Source organism: Syngnathoides biaculeatus, chromosome 20, assembly GCF_019802595.1.
Source record: "Syngnathoides biaculeatus isolate LvHL_M chromosome 20, ASM1980259v1, whole genome shotgun sequence".
In the NCBI taxonomy this organism is placed as follows: domain Eukaryota; kingdom Metazoa; phylum Chordata; class Actinopteri; order Syngnathiformes; family Syngnathidae; genus Syngnathoides; species Syngnathoides biaculeatus.
The window spans coordinates 8,939,518-8,954,242 of record NC_084659.1 but is presented as its reverse complement, the minus strand read 5'-3'; the positions used below and the strand labels follow the sequence as shown (position 1 = coordinate 8,954,242).

General features: G+C 44.9%; 3 protein-coding genes across 5 annotated transcripts; 1 reads left to right on the top strand and 2 right to left on the bottom strand.

Annotated features, from left to right (window-relative positions):
- Positions 1-143: 143 nt before the first annotated feature.
- Positions 144-4,366, bottom strand: zc3hc1 (zinc finger, C3HC-type containing 1). The gene is made up of 10 exons (XM_061807418.1): positions 4,040-4,366; positions 3,649-3,751; positions 3,411-3,561; positions 3,251-3,334; positions 3,037-3,164; positions 2,819-2,955; positions 1,261-1,516; positions 1,025-1,189; positions 739-948; positions 144-650 (listed from the first exon to the last, which is right to left on the bottom strand). The coding sequence occupies exons 1-10, from the start codon at positions 4,234-4,236 to the stop codon at positions 579-581; spliced, it is 1,503 nt and encodes a 500-aa protein (XP_061663402.1). The 5' UTR covers positions 4,237-4,366; the 3' UTR covers positions 144-578.
- Positions 4,367-4,585: 219 nt separating this feature from the next.
- On the top strand, positions 4,586-7,840 carry klhdc10 (kelch domain containing 10). The gene is made up of 9 exons (XM_061807419.1): positions 4,586-4,795; positions 5,260-5,481; positions 5,675-5,829; positions 5,904-6,052; positions 6,133-6,217; positions 6,291-6,357; positions 6,429-6,476; positions 6,567-6,706; positions 6,939-7,840. Exons 1-9 carry the CDS (start codon positions 4,720-4,722, stop codon positions 7,146-7,148), a joined length of 1,152 nt encoding a protein of 383 aa, XP_061663403.1. The 5' UTR covers positions 4,586-4,719; the 3' UTR covers positions 7,149-7,840.
- A 446-nt stretch (positions 7,841-8,286) lies between these two features.
- cax1 (cation/H+ exchanger protein 1) lies at positions 8,287-14,700 on the bottom strand. 3 transcript variants are annotated; one of them, XM_061806786.1, is made up of 21 exons: positions 14,485-14,700; positions 14,108-14,164; positions 13,091-13,264; positions 12,890-13,029; positions 12,704-12,812; positions 12,463-12,579; positions 12,308-12,369; positions 12,034-12,222; positions 11,768-11,953; positions 11,609-11,708; positions 11,396-11,537; positions 11,007-11,190; positions 10,836-10,935; positions 10,617-10,735; positions 10,505-10,542; positions 9,397-9,656; positions 9,116-9,249; positions 8,951-9,045; positions 8,795-8,873; positions 8,589-8,697; positions 8,287-8,500 (listed from the first exon to the last, which is right to left on the bottom strand). In XM_061806786.1, exons 1-21 carry the CDS (start codon positions 14,549-14,551, stop codon positions 8,427-8,429), a joined length of 2,535 nt encoding a protein of 844 aa, XP_061662770.1. In that variant the 5' UTR covers positions 14,552-14,700; the 3' UTR covers positions 8,287-8,426. The 3 variants fall into 3 exon arrangements, with proteins under 3 accessions (XP_061662770.1, XP_061662772.1, XP_061662771.1); XM_061806788.1 differs by having other exon boundaries at positions 9,529-9,656; XM_061806787.1 differs by lacking the exon at positions 14,485-14,700 and having other exon boundaries at positions 14,108-14,380.
- Between the last annotated feature and the right edge of the window lie 25 nt (positions 14,701-14,725).

The following is a 14,725-nucleotide window of genomic DNA, read 5'->3' as shown; positions in this document are numbered from 1 at the left end:
CAGTGTCAAGCAAAATACAATTTAGGATCTAAAATAGTCACAGAGCATTCCTTATGTTAATTGCATTTATAGCAATCTGATTCCAATCTACCTTACAGCTTTATAGGAAATTTAAACATTACACGATATTTCAGAAAAGCATTTTATTTTTCCAACACATGCAGGGTAATGAAAACTAGATCAGCAATGAGATGGCACAATAAGGCAAATATAAAGTCAAGGCAGCTAAGTCCAAATACACTATGTTCAAAGTTCATGGCACACAGGTCATACCTGCCTGCAATTATCAGGAGTCAAGTACAATCTCCCATACACACACAGTCATGATAGTTGCAAATTTGAGGTGATATTTGAACACTGTCTTAACACACAAAAGTAAACGTTGCCTATCCAGTGTCGAGCCCCTGCGGCTCTTTCTCATGGCCAGGGATTTCTTGCCTTCCACAGATTTTCACATACATCACAGATTACTAACAAATATGTTGCGCTCGTATCCAGAGCGTGATATAAATTGTTATGACATGATACAACTGCTCATCTTTTCTGTCCAGTGGTGCGATGTTTTGATCAATGGGCTTTCACTGCGATGGAGCGGGTATCTGCCACTGACGGAATATAGCAAACACCCTTTTGGATCGATCGGGTAGGCCCTGGGAGGACAAGACAGAAAGAGGAGAACGTAAGATAATGTGCAGAGTCATCTTGGGACAAACTACACAAACCCAGCACTGGACTTGCCTGTGCTGCACTGCCAGCCACCGCGTCTGTGTTCTTTGCGGGCATCAGGAGGTCAAGGGCAGCCTTCCAGCCCTGCTGATGAGGCGCTGGCACAGTGTCTGAAAGAGGCGTGGCCTGCGGATCCACATTCTCCTTCCCAACGGCCACCCAGGGACACCAGTCTCTGTGCTGAGCCAGCGGGTCGAACGCGCACTTGTGCAGAAACTCGTCCTGAAAGAGCCAACGAGTCACTTAAATGCAGTCTGGGGACTTTGACGCAGAGAGGTGGCAAGAGGGAAGCACTTACAGCTAATGAGAGGCACAGGCGTTTAGAAGGAAGGGACAGACAGTCGCCTTGCCCCCGGCTACGAGTTGCAGGCCTCTTGCCCCTCATCGAGGGACTTGGTGGCTCCTCAACGGGACTGGGCGAGTCTCTGCTTCGGGCTCGCAACGCTACTGGAGGGCCCTCACCCTGCGGAACGGTTTACAAAGTGTTGACGGTCTGCATGGCGCGTTCGTCGTTGAACTTCGATCAAAACTCGCCTGGTCAGAACGGGAAGAGTCCTGGCTCCTCAGCTTCATGCGACTTGGAGTGGAAGGAGGTGTGGGCGAGGGAGGGGTTGACTGTTCCCCAGAGCCCTCCTGTGTGGGAGTCGAGGCGGCAGGAGTGCTCGTAGCTTCTACCCCGGCATCTGCATCACCGCCCACGGCTTCCATTTGGTGGAAATTCCACAGGCCGACTTTACGCATACAGTAGGAACAGCTGAGGATGGGCAGCGTGGCGATGTGCATGCCCGGGCTGAGGAAAACAAAAGAGACAGTCACGTTCAATCCAGCCATTGTAAACCAGGGAATGATTAATTGCTCAAAACAAAGTTTCTGCAAGATGTCTGCCTCAAAGTTTCACACCCACCACAGATTCAAACCCAACTTTGTGTAGAAATAAGCAACAACAACGGCGGTGAGCCATGAGTAAATTGTGCGTAAAATATAAGATAATATACAAAGTTTGGATCTTTTCATACCGGTGGACAAAAAAAATAAGCATGTCATTGTGTTTACAAATTCCCTTTCATGGAAAGATTGAAAAATTGCCGGGGGGGGTTTGGGGGCTGCAAGCATGATCGGAGGATGATCACCAATTTTAACGTGCAAGTTCTATAAATTGTATTATGAATGAAATATATCGAGTACATCAATAAATAAACAGGATTCTGTTTTCAAAATGTACACAGTACCATCATTCATTATTTAGGCGCATCCCTTTACCCCAAAAAATTACAAATTCATAAACAAATTCAACTAAGTAAACTACTAAATTGAATTCAGATTCGCATCATGGCATGCAAGCGCCCTTTCATAACATGTATATCGTATCCTTTCAAAAGCGTTTTAATTTCTCGTTTTAGTCAATGATTGAAACGCCTGAATTTGACAACAATTATTAATGTCACGTGTCGTTATCAGTAAATAATAGACATTTTTACAAATAATTGCTTCTGAACACTCATCGTCTGCAACTGGGGTTGGTTGTTGGCCTTGGGTTGACATCTTAATGTGCCAGCTATGGAAAAGTTTGTTTTCCTTGCTTCCAGTTGTTGACGTGTTTTTGTCATTTCGGGTGAACTTCCAATGCCTTGAAACATCTTGATCTATAGTCAATAGTATCCTGACCCCATGTGCACGATGCTTTACCAGCTCGACCGATTTTGCGAATTAAGTCGCTTAACAGAGTGGTAACTCGGTACTAATTTTTGACATATGTATTCATTTCTTTCACTCGAGCACCGCCATTGTTTACTTGGAAACGGCCCAATAAACTGGCTCGTATCCAACAAATGTTTTCATGGGTCAGGAGGAACACATTCGACTAATCAACAGATGTGTATCTAATCTTTCACCTCGCTTGCAAAAGTCGGACCGGAATATGAACGAGTGTGCATTCTGGCATGGGTTACGGTCGGAATTTTGCAGAAAAACTGAGCATATATATATTTTTTTATTTAATCAATGCAATTTAAAAAGACGGAATTCCGCCTATAAAGGGAACAATCCCGTCTGTTCTATTCCATCGTAAGTGAGGTTGGGTTTGGCAACTCACTTTGCAGCCCAGCCGCAGAGAGAGACGATGCACGCGGCCACTTGGACTGCAAAAGGTTCCGAGCACGTGGTTCCCTTTCTTTTTTGTTCCGCCTCTATCAACTGCAGGGTAACACTTACAACGTCCTCGGTTAAAGACTGCAAAGAAGCACAAGACGTGAACCATTCACATCAGGCAATTCCAGGTGATTATTCCCGTCTGGGTCGGCGTTTCTTCACCATTGATTTCAGCAGCTCAGGCTTCAGAGATGGAAGCTGCTGTCCGAGCATGCACGCGCTCTCAAAACGCTCCGTTAAAGAGGCCAGAAGCGCTGAGGGCTCCCCGGCTGTCACAATCCACAACCTCTCTGAAATACAAGATGACACCTACATTAACACCAAGTGTATTGCTAAAATGGTGTGCTCAACATTTGTGTAAGTCTGGCGTTCTCACCTGGACAAGGAAAGTCAGGCCAGGGACAAAACTTCTCATGTTTCGTTTGAAGCTGCACAGACAGCTCCGCAATGCGAGATTCATCTAATCAAAGCGATAAAAGCGTCACCTCCAAGCCATAAATCAAAAGCACGTTTGACCTCAGAGTCACTCGGTTTACATTTTTCAAAGTCTAATGTGAGCTGAAGAGACGTGCAGAGGAAGGCCTGGCAGCTGGCGCACTTGAGCATGTCGTGGGCGACGTTGATCCAGCCGTAGCGGGCGCACATGAGAGGCGACAGCGTGCGGGGCTTTGCTGCCCATTTCAAACAGTACTAAAGCTCAGGAAAACTTACTCTGGTACATTGAATTACTGTTATAATGTATACAACATTTATTTTTGGATCACAAAAGGATATCGAGTACGACTGCACTCTACTGAAAAAGGCCTCTTTGTTGGTTGCCTCACAAGGTGATGGAGAGCTGCTAGTGACTTCTGGATCTTTTGCATCTCCTTGCCCACTACAATGACAATGACACAAGATGCAATGAATGCGCAATTTTAGAAATGTAAACTAATAGTGAAGGAATGCTTGATGCAGCCCTTGAAAAGAGATGCACTTGTCAGCTCTTGTGTTTATTTGTCTCCAACCCCTCATAACTAACATGGACGGGAGAGATAACAGGAGCTTAGCAACACAGAAGACTCCTCTCTTACAGAGCTGCCATGCTTCCACTTAGCTCAGAAGATTAGCCAGAATGCTGCACAACTAAGTCGTGAAACAAGGTCAATGTTAATTTTAAACGCACCTGTGGGTACCGGTACCAACTGGCGAGACCCCTTCATTGAGGAGTTCGCGTATTTTCTCCGGGGACGTGATGAAAGATTTGTTTTGATTCGCGTTGCCGAGGCGGTCCCAGCGATTGCTACCGAGGGCCGCCATGTTGGGCTTCGTCTTCTTCTTCGGAGCTTTCAATGGAGTTTGGCACACAGCTTTGGGGCGCATTAGCGCCACCTAGCAACAGCCACTGCCATCACATCTCATGGGACATTTTGGGACCGCGAGTAAGAGTGCAGAAGGTTACTAGTGCATGACATATGTTTGGAGTCTTACTAATACATATCGGTAATTTAGGTTAGTAGGACAAAGGTGGTACTAGTAGCGGACAAAAATAATGCACTCGTGAGACACAGTCGTTCTACTAGCGCTTATGAATTTCTCATTAGTGAGTACAAAAATCTTTTGCAAGTTAGGACAAGGAAGGAAAAACTTGTTTTGGAGGCCATCGACCCGCCTCCCAATGACGCAGCATTCAAAGAACGCGTCCTCCGATTGGCCGAGACGCTCGCTTGAAATGAGTGTACGGCTTCAAACCTACTGGGGGCTGCACTGCTATCGTTTATCAACATGTCTCCCGGCCGCTTGAGGAGCAGCTGTTTTTTTCTCGGTGAGATGTTGTGAGGGAGGCCGCGCTCGAACTGGGACAACATGACGCACGCCCCAGGCGATCGCTGTCCGGACCAGTTGAATAAATTCGAGAAGCTGACGGGCAGGCCGCTGCACGGTGAGCAGACGCCAGTGGATCCGATCAGCAACATTAGCTTGCATGCTAATGACGGCTACCTCACCGCTGTCACCGGTTGTCTTACAAAATAAAATAAAATAAACAAAATACACGGTGGGGAGGGGGTGAGGTATGTAGGTCACTGTTATTCATTAGTCTACCAGTTTTATTTAAGATAGGGCTAAAGCTAAGATAGCATCTCCGATTAACCAGCTTGATTTTTACCCGTTGATTTATTTTTAAAGTGACACGGCTAACTTTGTAATAGACAAGATATCGTTATTGGAGTGTTAGAGTAGTTAATGACGCAAGTCATTCCTGGAGCAAAATAGCATTTCCAGGTTTAAAGGGAACTGCACACTCCCGGAGACTAGGTGCATTTGCCTTTGACCATCAGCAGCATCATCATCATCATCATCCTTGTAAAAAGGTACACTCTGTACGTTTATTTCTGTACTCATTAGGCCGCCGTACTCCCCCCGCCCGCAGTGGCCACCGCTGTGTTGCCGACAACACCAACCTCTACGTGTTCGGGGGTTACAACCCGGACTACGACGAGTCGGGCGGCTCAGAGAACGAGGACTACCCGCTCTTCCGGGAGCTGTGGAGGTACCACTTTGCCACGGGCCGATGGCAGCAGATTCAAACGGAGGGCTACGTGCCCACAGAGCTGGCCTCCATGTCAGGTGAAACAAAAGAAAATATCAGTAGTACAATGATATAATAACCGGGCTCAAGTATCAGACTTCTGTCTTAGCGAGAATTCAAATCTACGTATTTGGATTCTATCTGTAAAAAGTTGCATGGGGGCCTAACCGGTATGAGTGAGTGCCTCATTTTATTTCACTTTTAAAGTTTGGCACCATTTCCTCACTGCAGCTGTGTTACACGGGAACAATCTGCTGGTGTTCGGCGGCACCGGGATCCCCTTCGGCGAGAACAATGGCAACGACGTCCACGTTTGCAATGTCAAGTACAAGCGGTGGTCGTTGCTCAACTGTCGCGGGAAGAAGCCCAATAGAATCTACGGCCAGGTACTTACCAATATTACAAGCTCACGTGCAAGGCTAAATGATCAAGATTAATCAGTCTGTCATCCCTGATCCAGGCCATGGTCATCATAAATGGCTTTCTTTACGTGTTTGGGGGCACGACGGGATACGTATACAGCACAGACCTGCACAGGCTGGATTTGACCACCAGGGAGTGGATGCATCTCAAGCCCAACAACCCCCCAGATGACCTTCCCGAGGAACGGTATGGTGTTGAATTTCCTTTCGGTGTCATTTTGCCACAAGTCTTGTCAGCGATCTACAACGGTTGACTTGCTGTCACAGGTACAGACACGAAATAGCACAGGACGGACAGAGGATCTACATCTTGGGAGGAGGGACCTCCTGGACGTCTTATCCTCTGGACAAGGTACTTAGAAAACACCGACATTTGATCATTTTAACTACTGAGCTGAACGTATTATTTTTGCTCTTTGTGGCAGATTCACGCGTATAATCTGGAGACAAATTCATGGGAGGAGATCGCAACAAAACCTCATGACAAAATAGGTTTGTGTCCTATTGGAACATCATTTCACTGCAGGGATTGTGTATTCAACCATATATTTATCCTCTGACAGGGTTTCCCGCACCTAGAAGATGTCACAGTTGTGTCCAAATACGAAATGGTAAGTGCAAGCGCGTGCGCGCGCACAAAAATCAGCGCTATCAATATAAACCCAGAGATCATTTTAGGTAACCATTACACTTCCTTCTAGATGTGTTTATTTGTGGCGGCTACAATGGCGAGTTGATATTGGCGGACTTGTGGAAGATCAACCTGCACACGTTCCAGTGGAGCAGGCTGCCCGCCGTCATGCCTGAACCGGCCTACTTCCATTGTGCCGCCATCACGCCGGTAGGTATGACGCAAGGGTAATCTCTTGAGCCATAAAACATAAAAAAAACTAAATGACAATTAGCTACTGTATATAAGACCCACTTGAAAACTACTAAAATCTCAACTAGTTGCCAAGCACAGTAACAAAGTGCTACGCTACGCTATCCTACGCTAAAAACTATGCTGACATGTAGCAGAAATATAACAATGAAATGATACTTTTTTTTTCCCCCCCCATCCTTCTGGGCAGACGGGCTGTATGTACATCCACGGCGGCGTGGTGAACATCCACGAGAACAAGAGGACCGCATCCCTTTTCAAGATCTGGCTGGCTGTGCCCAGCCTGCTGGAGAGGTGCTGGGAGAGGCTCCTCCAGGCCTTCCCCCACCTCGCCAACTTGTCAACCATGCAGTTGCTCAACCTGGGCCTCACACAGGAACTGATTGAGCGCTTGAAATAACAAACTTGGACCGCCAAGGAGTGAAAGGAGTCTTTCCTTCTCTGCCAAAAACTATGGGAGGCCTTCTTTTGCCCCATTTTTCATTTTTTTTTTTTTTGCACTAAATGTGTTCATACTGAAAACTATGGATATCCTCCCCTTGCCATTCTGCACAGGACATAGTGCTTTTTTTTTTTTTTTTTTTTTTGGAAGGGGGTGTAATTTTGTCATCAATTGGAATTACTCTACTTTGCCAAATTCTGACATGGTTCTCAACATTGGGGGAAAAAAAAAAAAAAAAGCTTACACTAGTAGTTTTACACTTGTGTGTGAAAAGGATGGGTCATGTATATTTATTGGAAGAACTTGCACACACCATCCTGCATAGATTTTAAAATTTTCAAAGTGGCCTTTTTTTGGGCTCATGAGCTTATTAACCATCACTCGTATTACATGTAATTCAAGCAGAAGTTTCTTCCTCTTTCGGAAGATATGTAATTATTGAAGGGGAGTCGATTTTAATCTCCCCCCCCCCCCCCAAGTCTCGTCTTTGAGGGGATTTAAAAATGCATTAGCGAACAGTCAAGATGTGGTATTTGGAGCATATTTGCAACACGCATCTGTTTTCAGTCACATGTCACTGTGAATTTGGTTCTGTATCAGAAAACCATTTTAAATGCTTTTATCTGAATAAAGTTTATTGGTCTCTCCGACGTTGTAATTGTTGACTTTGCATGGGGGGTTTTCGCCTGTAGCACACAAACATGCAGTGCCTTGAAATATTATAGCGGCTTAATTGTTACAGCAGTGTAATAAGAGCATAGTTGTAAGTTCTTACATTTGTTTGGTGTAGAAGTTTTACAAATCTTTTAGTTATAATGGTGCACTGTACTGATATAATATGCAATATACCCTACAAGCCATTAAATTCAGGGTAGGATCTGTTGACTAAATTAAAGTGGTTTGATGCACGTCTTTTTTTCTAGGGTTATTCTGAAAAACTGTACTTGCATCCGACTTTTACTTCACTCAACAGCGAGCATTGTAATTATGTACATTAAAAGGCTCCTGACTATTGCGTTGAGTTGTCAATAAAATAAAGTCGAGTGTAGAAGTCATACTTGGCTTGGCCAAATGAATATATTGTACGCGTAGCAGATGAATTCTGAATCGATTTTATTGAGTACATTTTACAAAAAGAATAAATAGCAAAAACCCACATTTAAATGCAAAGGCAAGATGTAGCACCTTCATAGTTCCTGCATATGATGTGCGCACACTTTTTTTTTAGCTAGCAGATTAACAAGAGCGTGGGGAAGGAGCAAAGAAATAAAGAGCCAAAAGAATGAGGTAGACCACCACCAGAGCAGTGCCTACAAACAAACAACAAAAAAAATGTAATATTACTCCACTCCATTTGTTTTTTTTTTTTTTTTTTTTTTAATAAACTCATGGACTTACCCTGAAAGTAGTCACACTTTCCATCCATGAAGATATAATTGACCAGAATGACACTGAAGATGCTCGCCCAGAGATGGATGTCACTGAATAGCAGCACAAATCCCACATCCTGTATACAAAACACACAGCCACTATGATAATCATATCAGCACTACCGAACAATACAACACTTGGACTGAAGATCATTCACGAGTGAATTTACTTACATAGAATGCATTGAAGAGGATGAGTAGTGGGATTTGAATCATGCACACCTGCACTGCAATACAGCTTCCCACTTCCAGACTGACATGAAGCCCACCCCCAAAAAAAACAAAATTATCAAAACGTGTTTATGGGACATAACTGCTTGTGCAAAGTACCTTAAACTGATATTATTCTGCAGCGCAAACTGAATCCCGTTGACAATCTCAGGAAGCTCTGGAACCATCGCCAACACCGTCACCCCGATGAAGTACTGAATAAAGCACAGCGGAATTTGCCGTGTCAAATAAAGAAGCTGGTAAAAATGGCGGAGATTTTAGCACCTGGGAGACAGAGGACTTGGTCAGCATGGGCTGAATGTTGTTTGTGCTGAGGTCAGCGCAGCAGGCCATCAGCACCGTGGCGGCGATAAGCACGGCGAGCGCCCTCCACCGCGACCAGTGGATCACATGGTGACCTGTGTGATGCATGGACGTTGGGATCTGAGGCCTCCACATTTGGCACTTACCTGCTTTCTGTCTTACTTGCATGCTTTAATACTTGCGTACTTTTTTGTGACCCACATGCATAAAAAAAAAAAAAAAACCCAGCATGCACAACACACCTGTTGGAACGTGGCTGGGGGAAACAATGCTGGCATTAATGCACGAGTTGATGGCAAGGAGCGGGCCAGCGGCGCCCTCGCCGGCGCGGGGCAGGGCGGATGCGGCGGCGCCCTCGTGGATCGCGTACTGACCGTGGGCGTGGCCGCCTTGGCCGTCACTGACGTGGATGTCGTAGATGTGCGAGTGGGTTTTTAGCGTGAAGACCAGGCCGATGAGGTAGGCGGCAGGCAGCAGTACAGAGATGGTGTACACCAGAGGCCTGGGATCACGTTGACATTCATCAGCGTTTGTTATTTCCAACAACAGTTGAAAAATACAGTTATGGAAGAAAGTCTGTGAATCCTTTGGAATTAGTAGGATTTCTGCACACATTGGTCATAAAATTACATCTGATCTTGATCTAAGTAACATTGTTCACAATCTGGTAGAGGTCTAGACTGATTGGGCCACACAGAATGATTTATTTTTTTTTTCTTCTTAAGTTGCTGGGAATTTAAGAATTATTATTTTAATAACCAATGTGTCCAGGCCGTGAGGTACCAAAGCTATCCTAAACAATGATCCCTACTCTACCATACACCACATAAGGAGGTTTTGATGGTGGTCTGCTGTGCCAACCCCACTTTTATATCCAATTTTTCTGACTTCCTTCCAAAAAACACAACTTCACTTTCATCTGCCAGTAGAGCTGTAGAACATTCCAGCGCTCTATGCAAACATTAAACCTGTAGCAGTGTTTAGCAGCCAGCAGTGACATCCATTCTTTTTCAAGGTTTTAGCGATCGTCGATGTGTCAACAGAGATGTTAACACGTGCCAGAAATTTCAGTGAGTCTTAAACAGCTTTAACCAACACCTCTAACCTTGTCACGTTGATTGGCTTCATGGTTGGGTGACGCCTGACTCTGATTAGCTCTTGCAGAAGGGTTCACATACTGTACATTTTCCGCCTTGCTCTGTGAATGTTTACATGGTGCCTCATTAAAATCCATTTTTTTTATGTGGTTTTAGTTTAAGCAGACTGCACGTCTACGACAATGTATGCAGAAATCAGGTAATACCAAAGTGTTCTCATTCTTCTTTTTGCAACGTCAATATCTGGACTTACTCTATATGCGTCTTAATCAACTGGGTGTCCATTTTACTCTACAAGAAAAGACAAAATGTAAGGCATCAGGGTGTGAAGAAGTATTCATTTTATGAAATCACCAGCAGCCGACCATGTTGTAGTGACAGTCTTGGCACACGAAGGGCACGCTGGCGTTCCCAGGAACGTTGGAGCAGCTCTTGCACACCAGGCTGCCAAACGTTTTGGAGAACAGAGTGGGAGCAAAAACGCCTGAAGATATTAAAAAAAAAAAAAAAAAAAAAGAAATTACTTTTGCCCTTGAAATAAACGTAAAACGAAATGGTATAACATGGCAATATTCCACACATACCTCCAATGGATATGAAGAGCAAAGATGAGCTCACACCGGCTGAGCGGCTGTTGAATCGCTGCTCTCTGTGTTTAATGCCGCCAATAATCATGCAGATTCCCTGTTCGGGTGATACGATGCGTTCATTCACGTGACTTTGAGACCATCCAGACTCCAGTCAAAGGTGCTTACGGGTATAAAGAGGATGCAGCCCAGCAGTGTGCCAGTGAGGGCGGCCTTGACGACCTCCTCGTAGCACTTGGAGGCGGCGCGGTGACCCTGCAAGAGCGCCGTGATGTAGAAGGTCATCTCGGTGATGGAGCCAAATGTGGCGTTCACGACCGCGCCCACGGCGAAGTTGCTCTGAGCCGAAATGCTGCAGAAATCCCGAGCATAATCTTAATATTGTGCTCTGCGGGGTAAAGAATTGAAAATCACTTTTTTTTTTTGTGTAACAGAATAACAAGGTTATTCCATGAGCCAGGGAACTTCGGGATCTATTGAGTGGCAGCTTACTTTTGAAATATGCATTACTCCTCCTACATGCTCAACTGACCGCAAAACATAAACACAACAGTTACCTGGCGATGCCCATGCCGATGTAGTAGGACAGCGGAATGATGGAAGTGATGGCTGTGGCAAACTTGGTCTCTGAACTGAAGTACTTGTGGTTATAGTCAGCGTAGCCGATAATCAATGCGATAATCACCAAGGGGAGAAAATCTGTAAGGCAGCACCGGCGTAAGAAGAATAAAATAGAACACCAACTTTGCTCAGACCGTCTCCAACAATACTTAGTGCAAAGATGTTGATCCCCTGTACAGTGTATTTGTAGTAATAGACGTTGATGGCACGGTAGCAGCACAAGATGACTTTTGCCTCGCACCGGAGAGTCTGAAAAAGACAAAGTCATTAGAACGAACTTCTCCCGATTCCCGAAAATTCCTCGTTACCTTTTCCGGAGAGTGTATGTGCACATCCTCGGGTGGCATGAATAGGACGATGGCTAGCGTGCGGGCGTTCATCTTCGAGACGGGGATGGTGAACACCAGCAACCAAGAGATGACGCAGGCCACGGCGTGCACCACCGCCAGGACGGGATAGCCCAGGAGCAGCCACACGTAGGTACTAACCCGGCACTGCGCGGGTTCAAATTAGGGCTGCAGCTTGTGAATATTTCAGAATTGTGTAAATCCTAATACAAGTTCTATTTCCTCACCCAATGTTTACGCCGAGTCCTAACTGGTAGTTGTGGCAAAGGAATCTCAATGGGTAAAGGGGAGGACATCAGAAGAGGCCTTGAGTCCTTTTCCGTGACAATGTCGTCTCCGTCCTCGGTGTCCCCCTCTTCGGGAATGACCTCACACCTTGCGGGCTTCATTATGGATCTTTTTATCAAGTCAGCATCCTGGGATTAAGAAATATGCGGCACCTAATTTGGTTAATGCATGTCAGCCCATGTGGAAATTTAGGGGGAATTCTGACCATCTTACCTTCTCCACGGACTTCCCGAATGGCCAAATAAAGTACCAGGCCAACTTTAAACACAATTTTCCTTGTAATGGGGAAAAAAAAAAAAAAAAAAAAAAAGAGAAATGATGATTGCGCTTCAAAAGACACTAAGCGGTGCAGAGCAGACAATACCAACCATATGGTGCGCCGATGATCGTCAGAAACATCACGGAACAAATAAGGACATAAGTCAACGACATCCACCATCCGAATAAAATCACATAAATAATGTTCCCAAAGGTCACCAAGGAGCCTGGAAGATACCAACGTGTGTGTATATATATAAATATTAGCAAATCTGTTGCTACGTAACAATGATTTAGAACACCAGTCAGTATAAATTCAAAAAGTTATTGTGCTGAATGAATTCATACAACCTTCTTGGGGCTTGACGATGCTCAGGTCCGAGTAGAGCTCCTTGACCACGTCGGATCGGTCTTCAATGGGCCTCTCTGTGACGCTCCCTTTCCATTTTCGGAAGCCAAACTACCAAAAAAAAAAAAAAAATCTTTGTATTAAAAAGGTTGCCTTTAATGTAAAAGGTAAAATAATGGACTGTTTACCTTGTAATTGTTGGCCTCCCTGTGTGCCTCCACCTCATTCTCAGCCCTGATGGTGGTCTTGGAGGTGCTTTCACGCCAACCATCCTCAGCGTATCGCGACGACGTGGAGCGTGCAGAGATGCCGTGCGCTCCTGTGAAAGCTGCGTGAAAATAATTTCGTCACGACTCGTCCTAATGCCAGGTGAGAGCGCGAGGCCTCACCTCTTTGCACAGCGAGGAAACACTTGGGCGTGTAGTGACAGAAGTGGTCGGAGGACGCATCAGCCAAGGGGGTCTCGGCGACGATGAGCTCCGGGTGCTGCGGCCCCGAGCAGATGCACTCGGTGTGGGGCAGCGCCTGTGGAAAGCGGTGATTCGGCTCTGGATCGTAGTTCTCTGGATGGAGAGAGGAAATATGAAAGGCCGGAAAGGTCGCAAAGGGGCGTGGTTGTCACATACAAATGGGTGTGACTAACAACAACCTCCTGAGAGTCATGCATGACACGCAGAACTTGGCAAGACGATCGATCACATTTTCAATGCATTGTTGCGACACATAAAATGAATAAATAGCTAAAAACGGCAGAATATGAAGACACTAATACAACATTTTGGCTATTAAATCTAAAAATGTCAATAGTTACTTCACAAACTTGACTCATATATTATAATCCATGCAAATAAATAATAGCGATGACAGCTAGCTGCTGCTGCTTAATTTTGGGAGTTTCCTGTCTGTCTGAGTGGTAACGTTTTATTTTAACACCCTGATATGTGGTAAAGAATGTCACAGCCGCTGATACACTGAATGCAGATTCATAGGAGAGCTGCTATTGGGCTCAAGTCACATCCAAAAACTTGCCAACATTTAAGATTAAATGTTTTGCTCTTTCATCTGAAATGTATCATTTCTGGCCCACACTCAGTAAGAGATCCTGTATGACAATACAGTATACACCAAATGAAGTTTGTGAAGATGTTCACACGAAAATGAACATGTCAGACCAGACATGGCACACCAATTTCAAACCTTAACAAATGAAGTCTCGTGACATTGTTGCACATTTCAGTCCAGATTTGTCCCACAGGTGAATTTGATTACACACTAGCAAACACGACAATGAAGATCACCAGAGAAACAATCCAAATAATCACAAAATCCTCTATAATAACTACTAACGTAATACCTTGTGAAGGTTAGGAGCAAACAAAACAAATATTAAAGGTTTGTCGTGTCACCTGCGGAGTCCAGCGTGGATCTCCTTCTCCTCGGGCTCTCGTGGTCGCCTGCTGTTGCTAAAGACACAGGCATGGACTTGGTTAGGGACATGTCCACCTTCAGCCGCCAGTCATCCGTCCAACTTAATCACTTTTGATTTCTTCTCTCTCCCCCCTGCCCGGTGCTTGCTTGACCACAACACGCTGCGTTTTACTACTATTAGAAGCAACAAAACTGATGATGAAGAGCCGGGGAGGAGGAGGAGGAGGAGGAGGAGGGGGGGGGGAGGAAGAGGAAAGGGGGGGGGGGCTATGCTAACAAATGCAGATGTGACGCTAACTACGAAAGCTGTGAAAATTTTGGAAAATAAATTCAAATTAAAAAAATGTTCATCGACCTTCGTGTTTCCTTACGTGCTTATAGGAGTCGTTTGGAGTCTTAATATTTCGTTTAAAAAAATACATTTTTTTAAAAGTACATTTGAGTTATAAAAAAAAAAATGAAAACGAAAGGAATCTTTTTTGTGGTACTGTATCAGAAGAAAAAAACATTTCTAAAGGTTCACATGATTTTAAAGTAGGCTATCTAAAAACGATTACGACATATGCTTGAGTTGTACTTTATATTCTTAACTTTGG